Source organism: Passer montanus, unplaced genomic scaffold (assembly GCF_014805655.1).
Source record: "Passer montanus isolate IOZ18808 unplaced genomic scaffold, ASM1480565v1 scaffold15, whole genome shotgun sequence".
NCBI classification, from domain to species: domain Eukaryota; kingdom Metazoa; phylum Chordata; class Aves; order Passeriformes; family Passeridae; genus Passer; species Passer montanus.
The window spans coordinates 3,394,954-3,422,775 of record NW_024362051.1 but is presented as its reverse complement, the minus strand read 5'-3'; the positions used below and the strand labels follow the sequence as shown (position 1 = coordinate 3,422,775).

General features: G+C 36.8%; 1 protein-coding gene across 1 annotated transcript in view; it reads left to right on the top strand.

Annotated features, from left to right (window-relative positions):
* GABRG2 (gamma-aminobutyric acid type A receptor subunit gamma2) overlaps positions 1 to 27,822 on the top strand; it is a 61,914-nt gene that overhangs the window by 10,335 nt on the left and 23,757 nt on the right. Inside the window, exons 2-6 of the mRNA XM_039701581.1 lie at positions 13,742 to 13,890; positions 15,474 to 15,541; positions 16,295 to 16,515; positions 18,814 to 18,896; positions 19,576 to 19,713. Of these exons, the coding sequence (XP_039557515.1) occupies positions 13,742 to 13,890; positions 15,474 to 15,541; positions 16,295 to 16,515; positions 18,814 to 18,896; positions 19,576 to 19,713 (659 nt within the window). The remainder of the gene's footprint in view (positions 1 to 13,741; positions 13,891 to 15,473; positions 15,542 to 16,294; positions 16,516 to 18,813; positions 18,897 to 19,575; positions 19,714 to 27,822) is intronic.

The window sequence follows — 27,822 nt, the reverse complement described above, 5'->3', positions numbered from 1 at the left end:
TAATAGGCTCTGAAATCCATATTTAATTGGTGAACAACATTAAAATATTCTTCTGTGCACTGGTTATTGTGATCCTGATCCACAGCTCTGCCTCCTTTATGACAAAAGGTTGTAAATCTAAGGTCTTTTGTCCAGGTGAGGACAGTTATCTTTCCTCTCACCCATGCCAACAGCACCTCCAGGGACAGTTCATTGCTCTGAAATTAAATTAAGCAATTTCCAACTACATGCTATTAATATCCGACCACTTTTAACCACTGTTTTACCCACTTAATAGCATTTTAACCTCTTAATAGCCAACAATTTTTACTCTGGTATACCTTCTAATAAGGATTATTTCTATAATGAGTTCCAAAATTTACTATTCCGTCATCTAGGGATTATATGTGTGAAAACAATCCATATATATATATATTGATATTAAAAGGAAATAGGAATAATTTTAGCCTTACTGATTTCAAAAAGTGGATTTTATTTTAGGCTTTGAAATAAAATTAATCTTTGGCCAGAAACCAAGAAATTCATCTCTTATGGTAACTTTGAAAAAGTTCTGAGTATGTGAAGGCTTTTGGTGAATACTAGAAGGGAAAATTCTGAGCAGCTTTAATTATACAATTTATTAAGGAAAGGGAAAAAAAAAGAAAGAGGAAAGGTACTGTATCTGTAAAATAAATTCTTCTGTTACCACCCCCAAGGCTCTCTCTTTGTCTCTCTATAGCAGATAAGTACAGACGTGATTAAATTCAATGCAACATATATTCAGACTAAAAAATGAGAAACATTTGTTATCTGCAATCATTACCTGCATATGCAATGTTCTGAGCTCCTCAATAAAATAGTAATGAAAGGATTTAATGAAAAGTCCAGAAGTTTAATAGTCAAATTACCTCCAATCATAAATAGTGCATATTTTAAATAGGACCTCTCATTTTAGTTAACGAGCAGCAATTCCAAGAGCTAGGTAAACAATGTATTTCTTTAACAAAGATGTGATGTCTGCAATGACACCTTGGAAAACAGGCTGAGGCAGCTAAGCTGGGCTTCAGTTTTGCAAGGTTTTAAGCATTCAAGCCTTTATCCAGGAAAACACTTTCATTTGTGTTTAAATGTTTACCAACATGGTTTTCTGCACAAGGATTGGAATACTGAGCAGCTGGCAGTATGGAAAGCATAATCCTGGAAAATCTGACAGATATAAGCTAAAAATGCAACATTTGCCAGCAAATGTATTCCATTTATGTCCTCTCTTCTAAATTATTTCTTTGGTAATCTGTCCTGTAAAACTGTAGAGCTTAGAATAGCACCTGTTTTTTATTAAACAAATTATCCTGAGGTGTGTTTGCCAAATTCCCCAGGATCTCAGGAGGATAAATTGCATGCAGAGTTTTACTTCAGTGGTTTCCAGTGGAATTTCTTTTTGTCAATACTCTGTCAGTTATTCCACATAAGGCTCTAGCTTATAAAAAGCTGCTGGATCTGTAGCAAGGGAAATTGAAGATGGATTTATCCATATGGGAGATATGCTATGATTAGCAAAACATCTTCATGCTTAGTGTCTGCTCATCTCCCATTAATTTTAGGGGTTTGCAGGTGTCCATCCTCACCTGATGGTCCTACCAGCATCTGCTCAAGTCTTGGAAAGGCTCTTGTTTTTAAAGAGTTCCTGATTATGCAGTTTGGGTAAGATTTACAAACCACCAACAAAATCTCTGAAGCCTCATGGTGCCTCCTCTGTATCATAGAAAATGGGGTCTGAAACCCTCTGCATTTTGCCAATGAGCCTTTTCTGAGTTTCCACGATACTTTGTGCAGCTCCCCTAAATTCTTTTGTGGACCTTGCTTCAATGCTCACAAATACAATCTCCATAAATGACCCCACTGGTGCTTACATCTCTTCCGAGGAGGCCCCAGAGCTGGCCATGGGCTAATCCAAGATGACCTGGTAATGCCAGATGGAAACATCTGCCCATCCCTGCTTGGTCTTTAAACCTCCTTGCTGTTGTGCCATAGTGGCTGCTCTACATAGCTCTGATGGAGCCAAGGAAACCTGATGAGGAACTGGACATTGTGGCCTGAATACATGAACACAGGTTTTCAACTGAAACAGTCTCTGCAGCACATTTAGTGGATCCTTTGACTTAGCCACAGTACAGAGCTGCAGGAGATGAGGAGGCAAGGAAAAAGAAAATCCTCTTAGATAATCTCTCAAACTGAAGGAAATATTTTCACCTCTGTATGTCTTTCTGGACTTTTTGTCATTCTCTGTAGCATATTCAGCACCCTGTATTATTCCATTGCTAAACATATTTTTAAACTCTAGCTACAAGAGTCTACATCTCTTAGACCTTAACATGGTTACTTCTCTCCAGAAGTAATTTCAGAAATAAATTGATAATAGTGCTGGATAAACTCAGAAATTTCAGAAATAAATTGGTAATAGTGCTGGATAAACTTGGCTCCCAATGCAGTGTTTCAAAATAATGCTTTTGGAATATGTCTATGGTTACAGCCATACTACGACTGACCCTTGTAGCCAGTTATACACATTAATCAAACCCACTCATACTTGGTTATTTTTCTTATTCTTGCTCTCTTTTCCAATTATGAGGCACCCACCTTTCTCTAGCCCTGAATAACATCTACTTATAAAAGAAGTTTCTATCTTTCTCTGTAAAATTTTCGTTCCTTTTTACAAGGAAAAACTCTGACCATAATCAGAGCAATGACAATTTATAAAGTAAAATTATATAATGCTGATGAGAGTAAAAAAAGATATGTCAAAATATTTTTGGAGGAAAAAAAATAATTCTGGAAGATATATGTTTGTATGTGTATGGAATAGAAATTGCTCCTACTTTCCTGGTGTTTTGACGAGCTTTAATAGTCGCATTCAAATGCAAGGGATGGGAAGATTGGCTTTGCAGTGATCATTATGCCTAGAGCCCACTCAAACGTCAAAAACTTCAGAGCTAGGTAGAATTTGCATGTTATGTGCCTTACATTTTACTTACTGGAGATTGATAAAAAAAGAAAAAAGATAAGACACTAAGTGAGCCCAGACACAGTTTCTTCTCACTAAAATAAAATTACAGATTCACCATCATATCTATTAGTTAAGACTTTTAAAATAATTCACAATTTTTTTCAGAAAAAAAAGGTTCTGAAATTCTTGCATAAAAAGATGAATATAGTGAGATAGCTCAATATAGTTGAATAGTGAGATTTTCGTTTTATGGACTACATATCCAAAGCAAGCTTTTTAGAAAATTTTCAGCATTTATTTTTGAAATTGTCTCTGGAAAAGTGGGGCATAAATAGGCAAGTAAGATGCAACAGCTTTGCATCACAATTTATGTGATGATTTTTGGAAGCACCATGTGTGAACTGCAGCTGCAGCTCAGCAACACACCACAGGCACTGCTTTGCACTGAGCCTGCACAGCCTCAGGACAGAGCTTGTCAGGGTCTGAACTCCTCTTGACCTGCCCACAGCTCTGTTTTACTTGGTTTAGCTGCCACAGCCATTTATCTAATTAACCAGGCATCTATGGCTAATTTATTTGACTTCTTGTATGGTACAACCTGAGTTTTATTTAGACAATAATAACAAGCCATGACTCCATGGAGAATGAGTTACTGACATCACTGCGCAGTGCTCAGAAATACAAGGCTACTACAACAGCAGAGGCATGGAGAAGTGGAATGCAGCATGGCAGGGTAAAGGCACAGGATCATGGAATCATTAAGGCTGGAAAAGGCTTCTAAAATCATTGAGCACTGTCATTAACCCCACACTGCCACGTTCACCACTAAATTATGTCCCCAAGTATCACATCCACGTGGCTTGAATACTTCTCGGCTGGTGTCTCCAGCACTTCCCTGGCAGTCTGTTCCAATTCCTGACAAACCTTCCAGTGAAAAAATTTTTCCCAACATCCAGCCTAATCCTCCCCTGCAACCTGAGGCTGTTCCCTCTTGTGCTGTCCCTTGTTACCTGGCACAGGAGACTGACCCCAGCTGGCTACAACCTCCTGTCAGGGAGATGTAGGGTGGGATAAGGTCCCCCCTAAGCCTCCTTTTCTCCAGGGTATGGGGTGAGCAGAGAAACCCTGCCTGGGTGCATTTTAGAGCACAGGTGCTGACAGTCCTTACCCAGAAGCTGGCATGCTTATATGTCCCACAGGATTAAGGAGACTCTGACATGAAGCCATCCTGATAGTACCAACCACCAAAGAAAGTCCATCAAAACAAATAAATCCCATAGGGGAATTGCAGAACACTTGTTGATGATTTTCCTACTCAGCTGACATAGAGACGTTAGTTTGCCACTTACATTCTTAATGTATCACACATCTACCCTGTTATCAGAACTAAATTCCACATCCACCTCTGCACAGTCTGTTTTATGAGCATGAGTGCAAACAGCGTCTTGCATGATATAAGTCGGTTTATGTGGGAACACATGGGTTACTATTGGTTACCATGCATTAAAAATGAAGTTAAATCAGAAGCATTGTTTAAAAAAGAATCAACAAAAACCAGTTTAATTTTCACCATTTGCTTACTCTTATTTTGTGAATGAGTTCGCTACATCATGATGTGATTACAGACGTGTGTTGAGCAGCTATTTTCTGTTCATTCAGCTCTTTATTCAAATGTATTTCTATCTAAAAACATTCCAGTAATGATACTTCCATGATCTGAGAGAAGAAAGAATTATTAATAGACTCAGAATAAGCCTATACTAGTTTCAATTTTTTTTGGCTGGCTCCCTAAACATTGAGGACTCACCTGACCCACTTGCTTTACCAACAATACCGGCTTTAATGTTGCTGGTAACCACAATGCAAAGTCATTCCCTAAGGAATGGTTAGGGATTGTTTCCTCCTCCACTGTGAGATGGTTCAGCATCATACCCCGTCTTCATCAAACACAAACAATAAGGGATATTTATGTGTTTATTAATGTTGTAAAAATGGTTTACACTCACGTGCAGAGAAGATATCACTTGGCTCAGCACAGCAAGCAGAACACTGGTCCTTTAGCTGGGGTAAGCATTCCATGTTCCTGGCTCCCAGCCCGACACCAGGAACACTTCATTATAGAGCTCTTCTGAGTACTGAGATGGAGAAGATGAGAATGAAAACACTCCCTGATAGATTGAATTCTAATAAGGATTTATACTCAGCTTAACATGAATTTATGTTCAGCCTAACTTGAATTACAGCTCATGATAGTAGACCAATTTAAAAAAAGAGTATTTTAAATTTGAAAAAAAATGCTCAAGATTGCTACTCAATAAGAAAAACTGCTGACATTTCTAGCACCTCACATGTTTGTTTTTAAACACTGACAGATAGTGATAAGAAGATGACTACATCATGAGTGACTGATTCCAGAAGTGACTTCCTTCTGGGTGAAATTACCATGCAGACAAAATACAGAAAAAAAATTGTGCAAGAATTTTGAAAAAACCACAACTATGAGTGCCTCATAGGGTACTACAGAACAAGAACCTATTTTTTGATTTCTCAAGTCTAATTGAGCAATAGTTTTGGGGGTTTTGAGTTAATGTTTTTTAAATAGATGGCTGGAGGGCATTCATGTTTTCCTAATCTTACTCACTGAGAAGAGAATTGAGCTTTTTAATTTATAGTGAGATTTTAGGGCAATAATTTATAAAAGCATTGTACATCATTGGGGAAGAGATACCACATGGAATACTAACAGATGACAGTTATGTACAATAAAACACAGCCAGAAAAAATAGTGAGCTCAAGCTAAAACTGACCGAGTCAAATCACATTTTCAGTAATGGTTTACTCCTTCTCTTGAGATTTTTTAGCTATAGTGGCAATCTACAGGAGCTGAGTAATAGCATCAGGTAAAAATCATGCTCCAAGTTCCTTAGATTTCAAATTCAGAGATGCACAGAATAGTTAAAAAAAAATTGAAAAAGGAGATAAGGGGATGGGATGGGAGAGGAGTGGCAAAAAATGAAAGTAAAACAAAAAAGAAACCTTCTGAGGTTCATGTATTCCGAGATTAAACCCTTTACACTTAAATATAGCTAGATACTTTCAAATAAAGCAGATCAACTCAAGCTAACCCTACAACTGATGCAGAATAATAGCTGCAGCTATTTCTCCCTTTTCTGTTTTTTTCTAATGTTTTGCTCACTGCTAACACAAATATCTATGACCACAGTGAAAACAGATACAGAAGTAGATTATATAACCTCCAGTAAATAAAATAGAAAGAAACACAGTCATACAAAATTCCAGCTCAAAAAAAAATTGAAATAATCATCTTAAGTTATGGAGGCTTATCTGAATCATCTGATCACATCTGAGACTCCTCCAGAGCTCTAGTAGCTAAAAATGCTGCACTTCAAGCTCAGGCTGTTCAAAATGAATGATGTATGCTTGTTTCTATAATTATCTTTCTATTCCTTACTGGTCTAAAGTTTCCTTAATCTCTTTACACTTCGCTGTCCTCCCTCGGGGTACAATACAATTCCTCTCCATACCCACGAGTTTGATATTGTGGTGTAATTCAGCTTTGGTTAATAACACCAATCTGTTCTGATAGACCTGGTGATGTATACCCACTATCAATTTATTTAACAATATACCTCAATGGTCTGCTGGAGAAACAGATCCTAGACTGGGTGCTACACTTCAGCTTCTGGTTCTTTGCCAGAGCTGCTAACACTGCTCTCTGTTTCTGGTAATTTTTGTGACAACTGGCTGTGAGCCCATATTGTTGCAACTAGAAATATTTCAAAAGGGACAATAACCCTCATAGTCACTCACGACTTGAATCCAATCAGTTGTGCAATGCAAGAATTGCACTACAATTTTTCAGCACAGTGAACTAGAAAACACTGTAAATACTGCAAACCAGAAGGTTTATTGTTAGCACTCTCAATAAATGGGCTCCAAAGGGTTTTTTAAAAAAGTGTTTTCATGAACTGACAGGAACGAAACAAAACATAAACCAAGTTAATTTTTTCATTTTACACCTTTCTTTATAAACACTTGCTGTAGCCAAATTCAGCTGAATGTGAAAATATGGAAAATAGAGGTTTTAACAATAGTTACAAATAGCTAAAACTTATTACATCTTAAGTGCAGTAGTTAATGTGAGCGCATGTCTTGGGCAAGAGATTAAAGGGCTGGAAGCTAAACCAGCCTGCTATGATTGACAGTTTTACAGACACTGATACAAAACCACCAATGCCATATAATATTTTAGAAGTCTGTGAAGAGGTTTAAGAACTGGACTGCTTTGCTCAAAATGTCTGACAAGCATCACTGAGGCTGCTGGGAGCTGCTGAATGACTACAGGAAAGCTTGTGAAATCCACAGCATGATCCATAGGTGCTGCGCTGCCAGGTGCTGCTCTTCAGGGGAACAGAGTGTAAATGCTCACAGGAATCCAGATGGCCTTTACATCTCAGGGCAGGCACAGTTTTCAGGAATGACTGATTGCTGGCAGTTTGGGGCCTTTATGTTCAGTAAAGATGACTGAGAACTCATTGCTGGGAGCATTCATTTGTGCTCCTCTAGTAATTTCTGACCCTTAAAGAAAAACATTTTGAGACTTGTGTGCTCAGTCCCATAATCTAAGCGTTTCAGCTGTACCTATTTCTTTATGAGAACTGCAATATTATTTTAATAATTATTTTCATATGTGCTTCAGTCCCTCTGTGACTTAGGGATAACAGAAAAATTTACCTTTGCTTTGTTTTAAATAATCATTTCAGGCCAAGATTTCAACTAATTACATAATTTGAGTAGTACATGGAATGATAGCTGCAGCAGAAGCAGTGCCTAGGAAACAAAACATCTTCTACAGATGACCTACCTAAAATCCACCACACCCAAACCACTGAATAGAGGTCAAAATTATTTTCTTTCCTCCTGTGAACTTCCTTGGCCTCCCTTACTATATGACTACAACAAATGGCCAAAATACAGCTCATACATCCTTGTAGCCTTTGCTGAAAACTGTGAATCCAGGATTTCAGGTTCTTCTGGAACATTATAGCTTCATCCAGAATTGGAGTTGCAGAAGCACCACAAATCTAGGTGAAGGGAGTACAAGACAGTTTCTCAGTGATTTCTTAGCCCAAATTTTTCAACTTAATTTTCTGTTATGGAGCTTGTGTTAACTGTCTGGATCTTCTCCTCGCCAAGAAAAGCATCTGAGTTTCCAGCTTTGATGTGGGAAATTATTTGGGAAGAGATTAATCTTTGCATAACATGATTTGCAGTCCTAATAAAATTGCAGGTTGGGTATTTGTGAGGAACATTTAATAGTAAAAGAGAAAATAGGTGCCATTTTTATGGCAAGAAACTCAGTTCTGCACATAGCCTTGGAATTTAAACAACACAAATGGACAGAACGGAAACACAAACAGGACAAGAGAATCCATGGCACAGCTTTGTGAAAACATTTTCTGCTTCAATCAAAAAATATGAGTCAGCAAGGGAGAATTTAGACACGGTTAGATTTCCAGAGACACTGTCTTCTCTTCCACATCTGCTATCTCCACATTCTAATGTCACATCTGCACACAGCATCTCTGTACCCACACTGGGAACCTGGAATAGATCTTTCCTTCCCACTGACCCTGTTACCACCATGAATAATGTATGACCTATAGAATAAGGTAATGTTTTATGCACATCAGAGAATGAATTGAATTTGGCTCTTCATTAAATTAAACAGTGCTAGTTAAACAGTTAGGTGAACTGGCAAGCCTTGTTTCAGTTCTTCCATTAGATGTAGAAAACATTGGTGCTTTCAATAGAAAACTCAGTTTATGTTCAAATAGTTTATTAAACCTTTGCAGATAGCTCTGTAGCTTACTTTGTATAAAATACGAAGATTCCCAGATTTTTTGATAAATAAACTTAAATTTTTCATTAGATTTAAATTATTTAGGCATTAGCTATTCAATAGTGTTAAGGTCTTTTCCTTTAAGCACTTAGTGGCTACTCTCATTCTGCTTGTAAACAACAATGCAATATTAGCAATTAATTAGGGGAAGTTTCAAAACAAAATTCTTTGTTATAGTTAAAATTAATTTTGTATATTTTGAAAAATTAGACGTCAGAGCCACAGCAGGTACAAGCTGGCATCTCATTTAAAGTCACTGGAACTATGGAGATTTTGATGAGTTAATATATGACCTCATATCTGAAGGCTGAAAGACTGACCAGCTGTGAAAGGTTTTTCTGCCAGAGAAGAGTTCCTTTCTCTTCTACTCCTTGTAATAATTTGTGAAAGTCACATTTTTATGGATTAGGAAATAATGCCTTATTTCAAAGGGATATAATTTGAGAGTTACTGCTCACTACTTAAACAAGATGTGCCCAATCTATCCCCCAATTTAGACTGTAAAATTATTGCTGCTGTCTGTGATATTAAATAGTGCATGGCCTATCTCTACCTTTGTAGATACCTAGCGTCTTTCCAAGAAGCATTACATATGATTCTCCTGGAACTCACATTAGAGTGTCTCTGATATAGAGATGACAGCAGAGATCATCCAAAGTTATAGTGTTGACTTTACGTTAGGACTTAACTAAAACAGAGTAGTTTTGAAATGAGTAACCTATATTAATTTTTGAACTAAAGAATTTAAGCCAATAGGCTTGAAAGCATAATAATGTAAGACAGTTATATACTATTAATATCATTTTTGTTAAGTTTTACTAAAGTGAAGATTATGTTTACGTAGGCATCAAATTAACTTCCAGGAAATGAAAGCACAAAAGAAAAGAAATCATGATAGATCTAATAAAAAAAAAAATATATATTCCCAAACTATAATGTGGACTTCTGTGGCTTTGGTCTGCTAAGAGAATGGTGTATCAGCACATTAATGAAACATTTAAGTAATGGATTTGACCATGTCTTCTGAAGAAGGATCAATAAGGAAGATGGAAAAAAACTGTTTTCCTAAGGTATCAGTGATTTCCCAGCAGAGACACCCTTTACTACAATTTCAATGCATTTCCAGTATAGAAATAATGCCTTTAGTACTAAGGGGCCCACAAAGGAAGCTATAACAATGGAAGTGAGCATCATTTCATTAATTTTTTTTCCCTTGGTTGGTGACCCCAGCTCCACCTGCAGTGGGTACCTCTGCCCACAGGGATTACACTTGCACCAAAAATGATTAAATGCTGCCCAGAGAGTATTGCAAAGAAATGTATGGACCAAATGCACTGGCAAAGATCTGAAGAATAAGTTCCTGAATACTTAGTTTGCACCAACATCAGTTTGTGCTAAAGTTACTCCTCACCAATGAGCATTCAAAAGAGCTTTATAAATGTTACAAATTGAGCAACAACTTCAATGCAGGATTAAGATTACTATGAAATTTTTTAGGAAGGAAGATAAAAAACACTAGTTTAGCCCCTGACATAGTAAAATACTCATTGGCAGAATGAGATTTTTTTATATAATTGTAGAGTGAGATACCATTTCATAGATCTCTGCATATATTATTAAGAAAATCTGATCTAAATTAATAAATGCTTATTAGCACCAGCAATTTCTGCCCTCTTCCTGCCTTTTGAAGATATATTTCAAATAAATTAATACATACAAATAACCCCCTGCATATTAAACACTTATGGTTACACACATATAGATATATATCTATATTTGTGATTACCATAAGAGCCACCACATGCAGACTCAGATGGCAAACTGAGAAGGGATTGGACCAGATGACCTCCAAAAGTGCCTTCAACTTTAATTACTCTATGGCTTGAAGTTTCAAGCTTGGGTTCTGACCCTCTTAAGTAATCTCTTTTCTAGCAAGGAAATGTATGGATTTATGCAAAGCAGTGTTGCAGACGTCTTGCAGTGGCATTAATATCACAGTGGAACATCTCAAATGGTGAGATTTTGTATCAGTATCAGAAAGATGAACCTTCAAAAATTTAAAGTTTAATCTTCAAATAGGTAAATATGTGTTTCTCTTCATAGCTATATTACTAGATTTGAAAATTTCTAGCAGTCAGAAAAATAAAAATAGTTTTCAATATGCATTTGGGTATAATCTAAGCTTTAACAAATTTGGGTTGGACATTAAAAACACTTGAAAAATTTCAGCCATATAATCAGAAGGACTGATCTGAAAATCTTAAGGAGATGAAAAGGGCTTTGTCATTATAATTTTCATTGTATTAATGTCATTGCATTGCTAAAGCTCTGCTCATTTGTATAGGGAAGCACCTCTGATTTTTCTGGCTGGAATGCAGGTTTACACAGACAGACAGTTGCATACCCATGCTCACTTATGATCCTTGTGGAATTCTCATAAAAGCTGGAATTCAGTAGCCTTTTCCCCCAGATACATTGCTGTGTTTTCCCTCCATCTCCCACTGATTTCATAGAGTATTTGCTGGTTTTGGAGATGTGGACTGCCAAAATGGCTTGAGAGGAGAGATGAGCAAACAAACAGCTGTTTCTGTCATACAAATAAGTTCCAAGAAGGAATAGAAGTTTCAGTTACTGTGGGCTGCTGTTCGGTTAGGTTGTTCTAGATCTGAGAGAACTTCTAGACAAACACACTTCTAATCTTGCACTGTCTAGTGGACCAGACTCTACTACTCAGCTGGTTTGAGCTTTGAAGCTTTTTCATTGCACTGATATTCAGTAACATATTGCCTTTCTGAAAGACTGCTTTTATTTTTCTTTTTCATTCAGAAAAACATATTCTTTTGAGAGAATGGTTGTTTAATTAGTTATAAAACAGGAATAAGGTTTTTTATAAATAAAGTTATTTTTCTTCATTCACTTTGCATAGTTTGAAAACATATAATCTAGTGCCTTCTGTTTGCAAAGACTTTATTTAGAAGTATTTCCTTTCCTCCAGGAGAGAGAATTTGGTTTCAATTATGTTTCTCTGAATTACAATTAGATCTTTGAACTCCAGACAACTGAATAAAAAAAAAATCCTCTCAATTTAATTAAATTGGCCTGTTTGTCAGTACCAGCAGAATACTATGGACCATATTGCCAATTAAAACTTTGCTTTTGATTCCTAATAAAACACTATAAGTCCAGGCTTGTGCAGCCAGAATGTTGAGGCTGCATTGCCAATTCTTGACCTGGGAAGCTCCCAGACTGCTGCAGCGAGGGTGGGGCAGTGCCTGGAGGCTGCAGTCGGTGCCTGTACCCAGCACATGTAACAGAGGTGTACATCAGACTCATCAGCAGCTTCCAAGCTCAACTCACAGCAAGACCAGCTTTCTCTCCATGCTGCACATTGCTAGCTGCCACAGCCCTGTGCAGTCTCAGGCTGCTTGAAATGTCCCTGTGCCTTCAGCACCTCCTGGGAGGCAGCGTCCTGCACTGAGGCAGAAAGGGCTACAGCTCTTCCCTGTCAGGCTGTGCCCAGGGGAAGAAAGAACCCAAAGCCTCTTTCCTAGTGAGATTGTATTTGTGCAGTTGGCTTACAGCTCCCAAACACCAGCACTGGAAAGCCTTTGGGCCACTCTGGGTGGTACAAGCTGGATGCAGCAGGAGAGCACTGCAGGGACGGGAGGGTGTGACCTCAGCTGAGCGAAGATTGCTCTTAACAAAATGGTGCTCTCAGGCTCTGGGAGGAATGGTCCCTTCCCTACTGCACCCATGGCCATGGCCAGCTGGGCCTCTTTCAATCTTGTGTGGCACGCAGAAGATCCAGCTCCCATGAGAATCTGTTTCTCTGTGCTCTTTCCCACTCCAGATTCTAGCTGCAACTGGAAAATAATGAATTTTTCTGCTTTTCACCCTATCACTCTATATGCTGGCTTAAGATATTTGCAGTATCATTAAGATATTCCATATCTAGCCAGCAGTGTTTAAACTTTGTCACAAAGAAGGGCACTGGCATATTATGCAAAAAACCATACAGTTGCCTAGCACTGTTCAGCTGATTATCACTAACATTCTGAAATGAAAATATCTGATTACATCATATTCTAAAGTAGTTTCAATGTTCTCCTCTGGAACTGGAAGCACTGATTTTGGGGAAACAAAACATTCATTAAGACTAGTCTACACATTTCTGACTCTGAACTTGCTTTTTTTACTGTACTGAGCAGGTTAAATTAGATCTGCTGTCATAGTTCTGAGGAGCAGAAAAACCCCAGCAGCCAGACTTTTTATCCTCTGTGGGTTGCGGTTAGCAAAAGGGAAAAGGAAAACCCTTGGCAAAAATTTGTGCTCAACTATCCAAATGCACAATACGCTCCAGTTCATCAGAGTGGAGAAAAGCTGCATGAGAAGTTTGTCTGAATAAATATAATTATTGCTCTTGTCAGTAATGTGTTTCATCAAATCATTCTAACAGAAGTAAAGCAATGTGTACATAATAAGTGATATTTTGGTGGAGAGTTGCATAAGCCAAGTGACAGATTTGTTTCATAACAGGACCCACCTGAGTCAATGGGAGAAAAAATAGCCATGACAAAGGTGATAAGCACTGCTGTTCCTCTGAACAAACAGAATGTGATCTCAACCATACTAAAAGGAAATGCTGATAAAGTGAACTGTAACCTCAACTGTAATTTGGCATCTTTACTGGGAGTCTAATTTTAAAAATGGGAAATTTAAAAAATGTTTTTATAGTATTATTAAAATCTAAAATGCATGTGTGTTTTCTTCTAAAGAAAGAAACCTTCAAATTTGTATTTTTCAAGGCTTTTCCTTTCTTCATTTTTCTTTAATAGTTCCACACAAAAGGGAGATGATGATTATGAAGATTACACTTCAAATAAGACTTGGGTTTTGACTCCCAAAGTCCATGAGAGTGATGTGACTCTTATTTTAAATGGTTTGCTGGAAGGATATGACAACAAATTGAGACCTGACATAGGAGGTACGTTGGTTTTAGTTTTAGATCACTGTTGATTAAGCAGTAAAGAGAAGGAATTTTCATATCATATTATGCTACTCAGGAAGCAGAATCCACTCAAAGTATTTACAAGACTAAAATGCAATGCAGAAAAACATCAGAGGCATGTAAATTAGTCTTGATTTTGGAAGCTGGCATAAATTAAGATGGCTGAATTTATCCTAAGATGCCTAATAAGAGTGTTATAATTTGCTGAATCAGGCAGCTTGTGATGATATACCTGCATAGGATGCTCAGAATTAAACTTCTGGGGAAAGAAAAAACAAGTTACCTTTTTTTTTTGTACCTAAGAGATTCTGTCAGAGAATCACAAATAATACAATGGAAAGAAAGGCCAAAAAGAGGTTAATACAGCCTAATCTTTGTATGACGTGATGGATACAGAGCCTCCAACAACAGCAGGTTAGCACACACTGGGCAGGAGGTGACAGAATGGGGCACAGAGGAGGAGGTTCACAAAAGATAGCTGCAGCCAAGCAAAGCCAATGTGCCCAGATGATTCCCACAGCCAGTGTAGGTAAACAGAGCCAAGCCTGCACTCTGAATGGAAGTCTTATTTTACTCAATCACCTTTTGGAGGGATCTTCCTCTCCACTGATTACTGAGGTAACTCGAAGGGAAAAATCTCAGTCAGTTTGAGAAGCCCCATGAGAGCAAAGAGCAGGCAGACAATACTTGTGCTGAAGAGGACACAGCAGTAATAAGATTAGAGAAAAAGGCACAGATTTCATGTGGTAGACAGACAGAGGAAAGCAGAGAGCAGCAAGGTTAATGAAGGAAGCCAACAAGTTTATCGTGGCTTATAAACTAAGGATTTTTTCATAGTGAAGGATAACATGAGTCTTTAACCTTCAGTGTATGTATGCAGTGTAAATTAGCAGAGGAATTTGTCATCACTTAAACCAAGATTTTAGAAACAGAAAAGAAGTAAAGCATTCCTAAAATCACCTGGGATAAAAACAAACATGCTGTAGCCAAGGTATATAAGAAGAATAAAGCTGAAATGGAGTGATCTCAAAATAATCTAACATAACAACTATTCTTAATTTCTGCCTTAGAGCCTTAAGTATTTTGGCTTTGGCTCACAAAATTGTTACTTATCTACAGCCACCTATGCAGGCCACAGGAGTTATGTGGCATTGTGTTTGGCATTACGATGTAAAACAAGTGATGCAAGGCATCATAAGAGAAATAAGTTTGCTTTTGTTGATAGTGTTTTGCTTTGATGCTTTGCTGTGACCTGAGACAAAATGCAGATCCTCTCAGTCAGATGACCCTCTCTAGGCTACGAACATTTGTTTCAGTATTTGTTCTCTCAGCATAAGGGAGTTTGTTTTGATAGCATAAATGACACAAGAATTTGTCCAAAGTGTCTCCAAATAATTTTGAACTGAAGATATTGTTGAAAATTTGTATTTATTTTATATGCACATTTAAATGTAAGGCAACCACAGAGGAGAGATGCCATGGTAACATGCTTGTGCTTGACTTTCACGTAGTTGATTTTGACCTTCATTGGTTACTGATTCTTGTTGTTTCTCTTGCAGTTAAACCGACAATAATTCACACTGACATGTACGTAAATAGCATTGGCCCTGTGAATGCTATCAATATGGTAGGTAAAGGATTGCCCATTTGCCTTGTTACAAAGTCTCCATCATTTTGACATTACAAACCTTCCATTAGTTCTTAATGCTGTGGCATACCTATATTACTTTTAAAATCTCATTTTAATTATGGATGGGAGGACTCTGGGCTATAAATCTGTACAAGTCAGAAAACAGTTATATGCTGCAAATGCAAAAATAATAGCTTTAATATCCTCACATTTTTGTGTGCTCTGTTCTCAAATGCTTTACAACAGTTTAACTACAATAAAACCAATCTTCCAGATTGCTACAAAATTGACAAAACCAGTCATGAGTGATATTACCAGTCTTACCACCACGAGATAATAAGTAAAAGGCCTAGAACTTCTCCAGCAACTTCACCATTTCTGAGATCAACCAGGGGGCACAGGCAATTAGTCAGCTCAAGCTTTTCCTGTCCTAGATCCAAGGAAATAATAATTGTTCTCCGACCTGAGCAGGTGTGGGCTGAGATGTGGGGACACAGAATTAGAAAGATGCGTATAACACTCACTTGTACCTTAGTTTTACCCTCAATGGTAAAATAATAAATTGTTTTAAAACAGTAATCTTTGGTAGAACATGCCTCAAAACTTCACCAAAAGAGATCAGTTTTATCAGTTCTAGTATCACATTCTGTAGCTCCCATTTTTTTCATATGAAATTAAGGAAAGCATATCAGGAGTTTTGTGGAATGCTGAGTGCTGTGTTTTCATCAGTATTTCTGGTTAACACAACAGGAATATACAATTGATATATTTTTCGCCCAAACGTGGTATGACAGACGTCTGAAGTTCAACAGCACCATAAAAGTGCTCAGATTAAACAGCAACATGGTTGGGAAGATCTGGATACCAGACACTTTTTTCCGGAATTCCAAGAAGGCTGATGCTCACTGGATAACCACTCCTAACAGGATGCTCAGGATCTGGAATGATGGCAGAGTCCTGTACACTTTGAGGTATTTATACCTAACTTTAATTTAATTTTTTCTAAGGAAAGCCAAAGAGAAAACTCCTGTGAATTCAGGTCATTTGACATTAACCTGAAGGGAAAAATATTGGGTTTTCCTATATATTTCCACAAACAACCCTGAAAAAGGGAAGAATTTAGAAGATATCAATTGTATGAAATTTATTTTATATTGGCACAATAAGAAGTTTTATTTCTTTTTACATATTGTACTGTCTTGCTCCACAATAGCCACCTTCCTGTATTAACATAGGCATTTTTATAGCAATTAGTCTTCATTTTCACATATGTTTTATGGTTTACATTTTGTTTTGTCCCTTCTACTTTTTAATTGTTTTAAACTGATAAATGTGAAATATCCTTGAACTAAGTAGATGGTATAAAAGGAGCTACTGCATACATCAAAGGCTTTTTTTTCTGAATTGATTACAATCTAATCAGATGAAACTCCCCCCTGAAAAAGCAATTTGTTCCTCAAATATCTTAGACAAATAAGATTATGCCATCCCAGCTCTGAATATTTAACTCAAACCTATGGATATGCCCCATTCCACCAAAATTTTCATGGATCTGAACTTGATGTGCTCAACCTGTCCAGGTTCCCTGGTCATGAATATAGTTTTTCTTTTAAGACAAATTGCCTCTTCAATAATTATGTGTATGCCATAGGTAACAACTCAAATATCATATTCCAAATGATCATAATACTTCCTAAATGTAAAAATCCTGTGAGATTGTTTTTTTATACTTTTTCTTGCATGTGATATAATATTTGGGTTTATGTAAAATATAGATAAACATAGCACTTTTTCAAGAGAATTTAAAATGTAAAATGAGATTATAGATTCAAAGATGATAGACATAAGATTATCTGAGCTTTAGACTACATTTCATCAAAGTTTTATTTTGCTTTTACTTTATTGTTGCCAAAAATAAAGTTTTGAGAAAAGTACACTCATAATTTTAATGAAATGTGAAGCTTTGGTTGAGACAACCTTTTAATGTTGCAACTGTCTGAATTATAAAAATGAGTTTTATTTTGTAGTTATTTTACATTTATTGCCTATTGCATTTCTAGAAGAGATAATAAGAATTGAAATCCAATGCAAATCAAAGTTAGTCTGATAAATATGAGTCCAGATCAACTTCTGTCCTCAAGAGGGATCCAGAAGGGCTGGTTGAGCTTTCTCAGACACCTCCCCCAGGATTAAGAACACCCTGCCCAGCAGGAAATCAAGTATCTGTGGTACTGAAGATGATGAAAATGAGAAGAGGAAGGGAAACAGGGAAATTAGATTGCTTCCTAAATCCCCAACACAGAAAGGCTGCCTTTGGACTCCATTAACTTGGTGGTCCCAGTATTCCACTGTGTCCCACAGGATGACTCAGGGTCATTTGCCCACAACACCTTCATTCAGGAACCTAGAGACAAGCCAGGTTTGTCTCATCATTTAAATACCATTTAAATACCCCAGAATCAGCAAAGACCAGAAACCTACAGCTTTCCTAGAGACACTTTGTGAAACAAACATTTTACCCCACCCTTTTCCTTTTTCCATCTCTCACCCCACCTCTTCCCTCTCTTTCAAAGCCCAAGTATCCTGCAGGTCATGGCTGGGTTGGGAGTAAACGAAAAAATGGGGAGTTTTTGGCAGGAACACCAGAGGGTACATTTCATCTTATTTAGGATTTCTGAAAGTTATTGTCTTTACCTGAGCTTAACATCAACACTACCTGAGTTAGCATGGAGACTCTCCTAGTATTCAGTGGAGACAAACACCTTTTGGTACATTTTTTTTTTCTGATTAAATTTGAATGTCTTATTTTGGAGTGAGAGGAAGTGTATCCTCAGAGCGCCTCTGCACTAGCTCTGAAGGGAGTCTAGATGGCTGGCTTGGATGCAGATGTCTAAATTTGGACTCCTATCCATCATTTCTGAAATAGAATCTTTGTCACATAAAATACATTTTCCTAATACTTTATGGCATGTTGTGACACAAAGATTTGTCACTGCTCATGAGATGACCTGTATATCTACCTACCTATGGATTTGTCAGTCATGAGTAATGCTGCCATTTCAGATGCACAGGAACAGAACTTTAATACCTTCTTGTATTACACAGTCCAGAAAGTAGAAGATCAGGGTCTGTGGAACCAAAAAAGAAATATTGCTTATCAGTAACCATGATGTCTTCCTATGCTTGGAATATTCCAGCAATTACATAGATAGCAATACTTTACACACACACACATATATATATATATCTCCTGATCTCTTTCTTCTCAGGCTGACAATTGATGCTGAGTGTCAGCTACAGTTACACAACTTCCCAATGGATGTCCATTCCTGCCCACTGGAATTTTCAAGCTGTAAGTAACATGCTTAAAAATATTTCTTTTTCTGACCCACACTAAACTTCTTATTATAAATTTATTTTTACATACTTAGAGTCAGTGAAGGTTATGTTCTTAATTTGACATACTCCACTGATTTTTACTTTTTTGTTTTCAGTACATGTATCATATATAGTTGCAAATATCATTAAGAACTGCTATCAAAAATTATAAAATTTCTGGACTCTATGTGATTAATTTATGCTTATATCTGACCATAAACCAAGAAATTTTTACTTTCAGCATCAAGGTGTCCTGGCCTTCCACTTTCTCTCTGTGCATGGGTGTTTTACTATTGCTGTAGTTGGAGTCAAGAGTTTGACATTTTGTGGTTAGATCAAGGTGTGAATTCCTGGTCCAGCTGCAGATGCATCTGGAGGATGGGCAAAATTGCATCCTATTAGGTCAAAAAAAGTGGAAAACCTATTTTTGAAAAATTTATCTCAAGTGCTATTATAATTTATAATTAATAAAATGTGACATTAAGTAAAAGGCACTAGTAAGTAACTTGAGAAAAACATATCTATAATTTACTTGCAATATGCTTCCCCAGTTTTTCCCAGAAATAGCCTAGTAGTATTTTTACTCCCCAAAGCACCCTACAGCCTAGCAGAGACTATGAACCAAAGCATTGTGTGTTTTCCATTGCAATAAGATGGCTACCCCCGAGAAGAGATCATCTACCAGTGGAAGAGGAGCTCGGTGGAGGTGGGGGACACCCGCTCCTGGAGGCTTTACCAGTTCGCCTTCACAGGACTGAGAAACACAACTGAGGTGGTGAAGACTACTTCAGGTAAGACAGCTGAAGGATTTGCCTCCAGGTTCAGTTAGGATCTTATTAACAGAATTAAACCAAGAAAGATATCTCTGGTTAGAACTTAGCATTTACAGTGCACTGAACAATTACAGGATTTGGCATTTCTGAGCTCCTTTCAGGAAGAAAAACCAGTTGTTTACTGTCCATTCTTGTTCTCCATAAAAAAACCTGTCTGTCAGGAGAAAGTCACTGCTACAAAGGGTGGATGGGTGGGGGAACTTGCACTGCTTCACAGTGCAGAAAACAACAGAACTGAGCCTCTAAAGGATGATCTGACACTGCACTGAACATTTTACAATCCCCTTCCCACAAAGTAAGCCTGCACAGAAGAGAAACTCAAAGTCCCAACTTCTTTACTACAGAGGCTCCAAGTTTATTTTGTTTCCTAAAATAAGACACATTCAATTTTCATTAAAGAGAACAGCCTTACAAATCAGAGTCTCAGATGGCCTTCCTTCATATTTCTATCTCCTTGGAAACAAGTAATGGAATTTAGAATGATAAATGAGGAAGTACTCAGTGTTTAATAAAAATACAATTTTAACCCTACTAACTAAACAGAAAAATATTTTTCTAGATATATTTATTGTTTTATTTCTCAACGGAAAGAAAACCAGTGACTATGAGGAGAGATGTAAAGAGGAACTGCATATTAATATTCTTGTATATGCACTATATCTCTTGTCTTTCATTTCTTACTCTCAAAAAGAACAATGAAATGTAAGCAGATTGGGGATTTTTTCCGGCTCCTTCCAATTTTTACCTTACTTTATAGTTCTGGCAAGTATCTGAATTTAAATTCCGACATTTGTGTTTATTCTGACTTCAGAAATACCCCCACCCATTTTATTTCTCAAAGGCCAGCATTACTGTTTTGTTCAAAAAGGAAAGTGAGATATGCTGGAGTTGAGAAGAGCCTGCTGTACATTACACAGGAGAACAAGCAAAGAGATGGAGAATTAATTCAAGTTCCAGCTCCTTAATCTCTGGACATTGAGCACCAATGATGTGTTCAGTCTCATGAGCAGGGCAAACCCAGAATGCAGCGATGTATGCCTCATGGAGTCTGCTGCCATTGTAGCCAAGGAAGGCATTTAGTCAAGTACTGAAGAAAGCAGTTAACTTTTCTCATTTTCTCAGGAAAACAAACATAAAGGTGCAAAAGAGGACAGGAGAGCAGCATGTCTGTGAGCCACAGCTGCTAATAACCACCATTACACTGGGTTCTCAAAGCAAAAATATAAACAGCAATAAAAACATCTCCCCTCAGACAGCACAAATGGCAGCACTGCACCCAAGTGTGCTTCCAGTCTCATCCTGCCCACATTGAAAACTATCTATATTTCAGCCTTAATTTGAGTTTCTTCTATTTGCTATTTTCTTTAATTTTCTGCTTGAGCCATTCTCTAATCAACTCTTTTTATTTTTGACCAGAGATTGAAAATAATAAAATCTTGACATGCTACAAGCTTCCAATACCCTGATTGAGTACACTGGTGACTCAAAAACATGCTCTAATGTTCTCTTAATGTCAACGAGTTGCATACTAGGAAATAAACAGTAAAATAGCAAAAAGCAAAAAATCCCTTTCTCGTGCAAAGCAAACCTTTCTTTTTTCAGTGTTTAGTCATTCAAGCTGTTAGTACTCACCTGGAGTACTCCCATCATTTGGCATCCATAGTTTTTAATATAACGAGACACACCAGTTCATTTTGTTTGAATTAAAATCAAGTAATTAGCAGCTTGCATGCACTTTAAAGCAGCAAAAACTCATCACTCAATTCCTAAGTTAAAAAGCACATAAAAACTACTCAGCCTGCTGCTGCTGCATTCACAAGCCTGCTGTGTATAAAAATTTGGAAAAAAATTTCCTGTGTATGTATTTCTTCTCCTGCAGTTACCCTGTGTTTGATTTTCATTGCTCCTCTTGGTTTATAACCACAGATATGCAAAATTAGATTTTATTTTGATCTAGCTATGGTATCTAAATAATAGAAGGCAGGAAAAAAACCCAAACCCATAGCAGGTGATGTGAATCTGGTCTATTTCCTACAAATATTTTTTTAAAGCCAGCAGAGACTAATAGGTCTTCATGGCTTCCTCAAATGATTTATTAGCATGCTGGAAACTACACTAAGTCCAGTATTGCTCAGTCAGACCCACACTCTACCTATAATTATACCTATAATACCCTTAGCTTGAGTATATTTTCAAAAGTTTTATGAACAGTAAGGACAAAAAAGGGATTCCAAGTTTAATAGCAACCTAGGTGCAGCCAGAGTACCCTAGTTAAATGTTTGAGTACCCAAAGAACTAAAATAATCTTGACACTTTATGCAATTACTTTCAGTGCAGAATTTCAGTACAAACTAATGCCAGTGCTTTGGTGGAGATAGAATCTGAGGTACAGTGGAGGAGGCAATGGAAAAATTAATGAGATGTTGGAAAGAAGGCTATACTATACTCCCACAAACTCTTCCCCAAAATTAAATTTAGGTGAAAAAAACCCCAGAGAAACCAGAATGAAAGAAGGGGTGTTAGAGAATACAAAATTGAACAGTTAGAGAACAAAAGGATCTTCAGGCTATCATTAAGGCATTTGAAACTGGAGTAAACCTTCAGTGTCTCTATTTACACAATTTCAAAACAAATTCTTTTTTCCAGCTTTATACCTCCCAACAACCAACACCTTCTCGTCCTTGAGGGCAATGATTGCTTTGTGCCTGCAGAGAGAATCAGGACGGCTGAGATTTGGCCATTACAAACTCCACTACTCTCTTTCTGTCATGTCCAAGCTGAACATTTAAACTGTGGGCTGGGTTATGGGCAGAGAAGGACAAGGCTTGTTTGAGTGTAAGCTTCCTAAGACCTGATGGCTCTTGCTGAAATTAATATATTTATCTGCTGCTCTTCCTTTGCACGCACTGCAGAAATACAAGATTAACTCAAAGGGCCAGATGTCAGAATTCTGTCCCTTAGTTAGCAAATCCCAGCAAATCCCAGCAACAGCTGAAAAAACCCAACTGGAATATTACAAACCACCCCTCTGTTTCTCTTATCTGAAGTACATCATCCTGAATTACCAGCTTGTTTCTCTCCAAATTGAACATTTACATGCAACTTTTATTTTCTTACAAAGTCACAGACCAAGCAGTAAGAAATAAGAATAACTGACTAGTCCATAAACATTATCTACTTTTTTTTTTTTGCCTTTTCACTAAAATCTACTGTGTGTAAACAGCATTGGTTTAGTTTAGTGTATTTCCAGTAGAGCACATGTTGAGACTTAATATCATCTGAGTTATATAAACTACTACAGTTGACTTCACACACTTAAAAAATGAGATGGGTTTAAAACATTTTGTACTCTTGATACATGTTAATAATCATTACTGAAAGAGAGCATATTTTATTAAGAAACTACCATTTCTTGTGTGTCACCTTTTTGCTCACAGTATAAGGCCCCATCCAGTGAATGAGATGAGATTCTCATGAATAAAAATGAGATTCTCCAATAAAAAAGGATGAACTGATGGAAAAGTCATGAGAACAAAAATTCACCAACTTGCAAAATTGGGATGCACACAGCTAAAACAAACTAGTAAACAAACTAATGAGTAGTTCTTACAAAGAAAGCAGCAAGTGATACAGTAGTATAAGATTTGTTAAACATAATGCACACATGGATTATATCGAGAAGGACATGATGCACTTGGGGAACAGGAAATAGGACATTTCAAAATTTGTAATTAATTATTCTAAGAGTGAAAGTTTGTAGGAAGGAAATAATCAACTGCACAAATATAAAAACATCAGTAGTTTTCAAAAAAAAAAAAAAAAGAAATTGGGGGGCTGTAGTAGTCCACAAATGATGGAGAATGTGATATTATTGCAAAAACCCGCCCCTGGGATGTGTTACTCAGCGTGGTGTGTAAACTTGGGAGAAATATTCACTGCGTTGCTCTGTGAAAAATTTACGTCAAATGGTTGCTGCATTCTGCTTGATCAATTAAAAAAATCACTTTTAAATGCAATATTTTGAGAAAGACAGGGTAGTGCAGGGGAATTAAACAAGTAAGGAGCTTAGAAAACATGACCTATAGAAATACTTGGAAGTATAGAACTAGTTGGGAATAAAAGATTATTGATGATCAAAGGAGTAAAACAACCATACTGTTTTTAAATCATAACAATGATCAATGCTGGTAGAGAGGAAAATAGTGGAAACCCTAAAATCAGAGAGTTTATGAAATCATACCAGAGGCCAAGAGGAAAGAAGCTGCTGAAATCTTGAAATTCTATTAATAGGTTTCCATGAATTTCATACAAGTCCTACATATATTTCACTTCTACTCACTATTCCAGTTGTTTTGAACATATAAAATATTGTACTGTGCAAAACAATTTGTAAATGCGTAATTATTCAGGACAGATGGAGTTTCTGGTATTCCCAGTTCATTTCTATGACTGGGTAGTTCCTTTTTTTAGACCAGATATTGTCTACTGCTTATTTACAGAGCCTGTCCTGAATTTTTAATTAGATACAAAGGCATTAGAAGACTAATAAATAGCAACTCAACAAGCTGCAGAGGAGCCACAAGACTGGTCAGGCGATATTTGTAAATATCTTTATTTTCTTCCTTTTCTATGTTTTAGAGAGCTAATGGGAGCTATGCAATAGAGACAGTGCATTGCTCAGAATTGATAAATGGGTAATTAAATATTCCTCTTGCTATGCATCTGTTAAACCACATAAGTAAATCTGGGTCTGGTTTCTGTTTTATCTGGCAAATATAATCAGGGCTATTATTTTGTGGAAGAGGATGCATTTTCAAGCTTTTATACTTTATTTCAATATTGTATCCTAATGAATTGAACTGTTGGCAGATATGCAGTCCCCAGAGGTTTTATAATGCTGAAAAAACCCCAGGAGTTGTCTTCTGTTTCTTTATTAAGGCAAAATATGACAGCTGCAATCAGATTTGTAGATCTGCATTGGGAAATAGTCCTGACATTAAAAATGAGCATAAGTGGATCTCCACTGCACCTAGAAATCCCTGCCAGCCCCATACACAGCCTCAGGCTCCAGCATGGGTTGACTGCAGCATATGGCATTGCCAGGGAGATCTGTCTGAGAACTCAAAACATTTTCTGTCTGAAGATGCTGCTCTACTGAATGGGTACAAGGTACTATTACCTGCACCTTGCTTTTGGCCGAAGTTAAACATGTTTGTGTCCACTTTACAGAGGAGCAAATAATGACAAAAGCTGTAAGTCAGAAAACCCAGATGGCTATTAAAGGGTTCTGTGTGTTGTTATTGTTCTCTTTATGGTATTGGGAGGTATTTATCTCAATATCCTTATTTTTGAAAAAGCTATATTATTACCTTAAACACGTTTGCTAAAAGAATACTGTCTCTGTAGGATGTAGGACAGTGAAACATTTAAAGCAGAAGGCAGACACAATAAACTGAAAAGCCTGGTTTTATGTTTTCTTCATCAATGGAAAACCTCAATTCTAAGCCAATGACCTTAAGGTAACCCTAAAACACCTTAAGATTTTACTCCCATTATGATCTGGCCATGGCAAAATCCATGACTGTCTGCAGGGACATCACCCTTGGAGGTGGTGCAGAAAGCACCCAGAGCCAAAACTCCTTCACTTTGCCATCTCTTTCAGAGTGACAGGTTAGATCTTTTTAGTTTAATAAGCAGGGAAAAACCACACTACTCCTAGGGAATCAATAGATTAAAAAACTTCAGAGGCTGAGAGAATCTGACTTTTCTGTTCAGGTTTGTATCTATAGAGATTCAGGCATTGAAATCCACCTGATTCTACCTAATCATATAAAAAAAAAAATGAAAGGCTCTTTGATGATTACTTTTCATTTTTTGAGAGAGGTTAAAGACTTCCTTCCAATTCCAGTGACATTAATTCAACCTTTTTTTTTCCTCTCAGACTTTCCTAGACTCAATGGCAACTGACTTACCTCAGCAAAACAAAATCATGACTGTCCCTGAGGAAAAGGGTTGTAGGGGCCTGAAATCCTCCTCATAATAACTCCCCAACTGAATAAAGATTCTTGAGGGTCAAGGTTTTATTCTGTCTGTCCTTCATAAGGTTTTATATATCTAAAAGCATGGCCTGCTAGAGCTTAAACTGAGATTCAGCAAGGTCAGATAAGGATAAAAAGAATTAATATACAAGTAACCAGAGAATAAGGGATAATGTAGGATCTTACAAGCATTTTCATTGAACTTATTGCTGGGTAATTATAAAAACACAGATGTTACGAGCAAGATTGGTTTTGCATTAAATACACTTGTGTAGAGATGATAGAACACTGCCTTTAAATCATATTTGTTCATTTAATAGCAAGAAAATAATTAGATCTTTTAGAATATTTGAATTATTAAAAAGTAAGAAAAACCAGAGTTTTGAATGTTTCTAATTTTATGATAAAATCAGCAAGTTAAGAGGGTGAGTCTATATCTTAAAACACTTTGTGCACATAACCAAGCATAAAAATTCTTGTGATGCCTCTTATGCCTCTATGAATATATTTTCATAAGTACTGGTGACTCCTTGGGACAAAGCATATTATCCCAACTCCCTCCTATAATTCCTGTTTGGCAATGAAATCAACCTCCTCCAATCACTGAGTGATTTTTCAGAAACACAACAAGGGAAAATCATTGCAATGTCACTCTTGGAGTTGCAGCTAAATCTAATTATAATGAATTGCAGGGAGAAATCTTTGGTTCAAAAGGATCAGACCAGGTGACAAAGTAGTAAAAGAACAATGTATAGTCACAATTACTTTAGAATTAAAATAAGTCTGAGCATTAAGCAATTTTGCAATAGGTAATGAGCAGGTTTAAATCACTGATATAAATATTTTTTAATACACTGTTCAAATAACTAAAGTTCAAGCAATCCTCTGATAAATCACAAGGTTCCTGAGCACGTCATCCTTTCAGCTGCAGAGTACTAGATAATGTCTACAGTCTGTAAACTTATCAGTGTAGTACTGATGGTCAATTTCTGTACTGATGTTTCACTTCCAGATCTTTTTATGTCAAAAAAACATGTTTGTAGTACAATGATTATAAGATAATATCTCGGACATTTTCTTCCTTTGGCCTGATTTAGTTATTCACCATCTTCCTCATTTCTCAGTGGAGAAAAATTAATTCTTTAGGATGTGTGAAGATGAGGACAGCTTAGTGTTCATAATGTGTACAGAGTAGGGATAGTTCATTTGAAATAGGTTTCATTTTGCCTGGGGCACATATATGTCCTAAATAATAAACATATTCCTCTAAGGCTGTTCTTACACAGTTAAATCCCTTCACTTTGCAAGTGCAATTTCTAGTTTCTCAAACCCCTGTCATTACATTGCATTTTTAGTAACCTACTTAGCTAAGATGCTGTTTTGTTGTCACTGTATTTGAATAGATATAATTGAAAGGCTGGTTGGAAATAAGACATACAAATCTGTGTCACATGTAGAAAGAGCCAGGCAGCATCCATGGGAGCTAATAATACTCAAATTCAGCCATATGTTTAAAAAATACATGGAAAAAGGAAATAAAACTAAATTAACATCACTAACTTTGAAGAGACCTTCAGTGAGCTTTAATTGTTAATTATTTTTATCAAATAAAATGGGAGAAACAAAAAGAGAATACACTAGGGTGTTAAATGAAAATGTGTACACGATGTACAAACTACTGAAACTCTCTGCTGTATTTTATGACTACAAAATAATCTACTTACATTTTTAGATGGGTGTTACCTACAATTCCATATCCCATCCTACAAGGCTGACAACACATTCTCACACATGAATATAGTAGCCTAACACTAAGCATGGTCTAATGTTCAAATGGCTGTCATCATCATTGTATATTCTCAAACATTAACTCCCTCATTTTGTATTGTTAAAACAAATTCTGAATTGTAAATAGTGTGTGTTTTAACGTTGCCTTTTGAAACAAGCCATAATTGCCCTCATTTCAATGTACATTACAAAAGCTAAAAATATGCCACTTATCTCACAAAGTGATACAGTCTATTAAGTG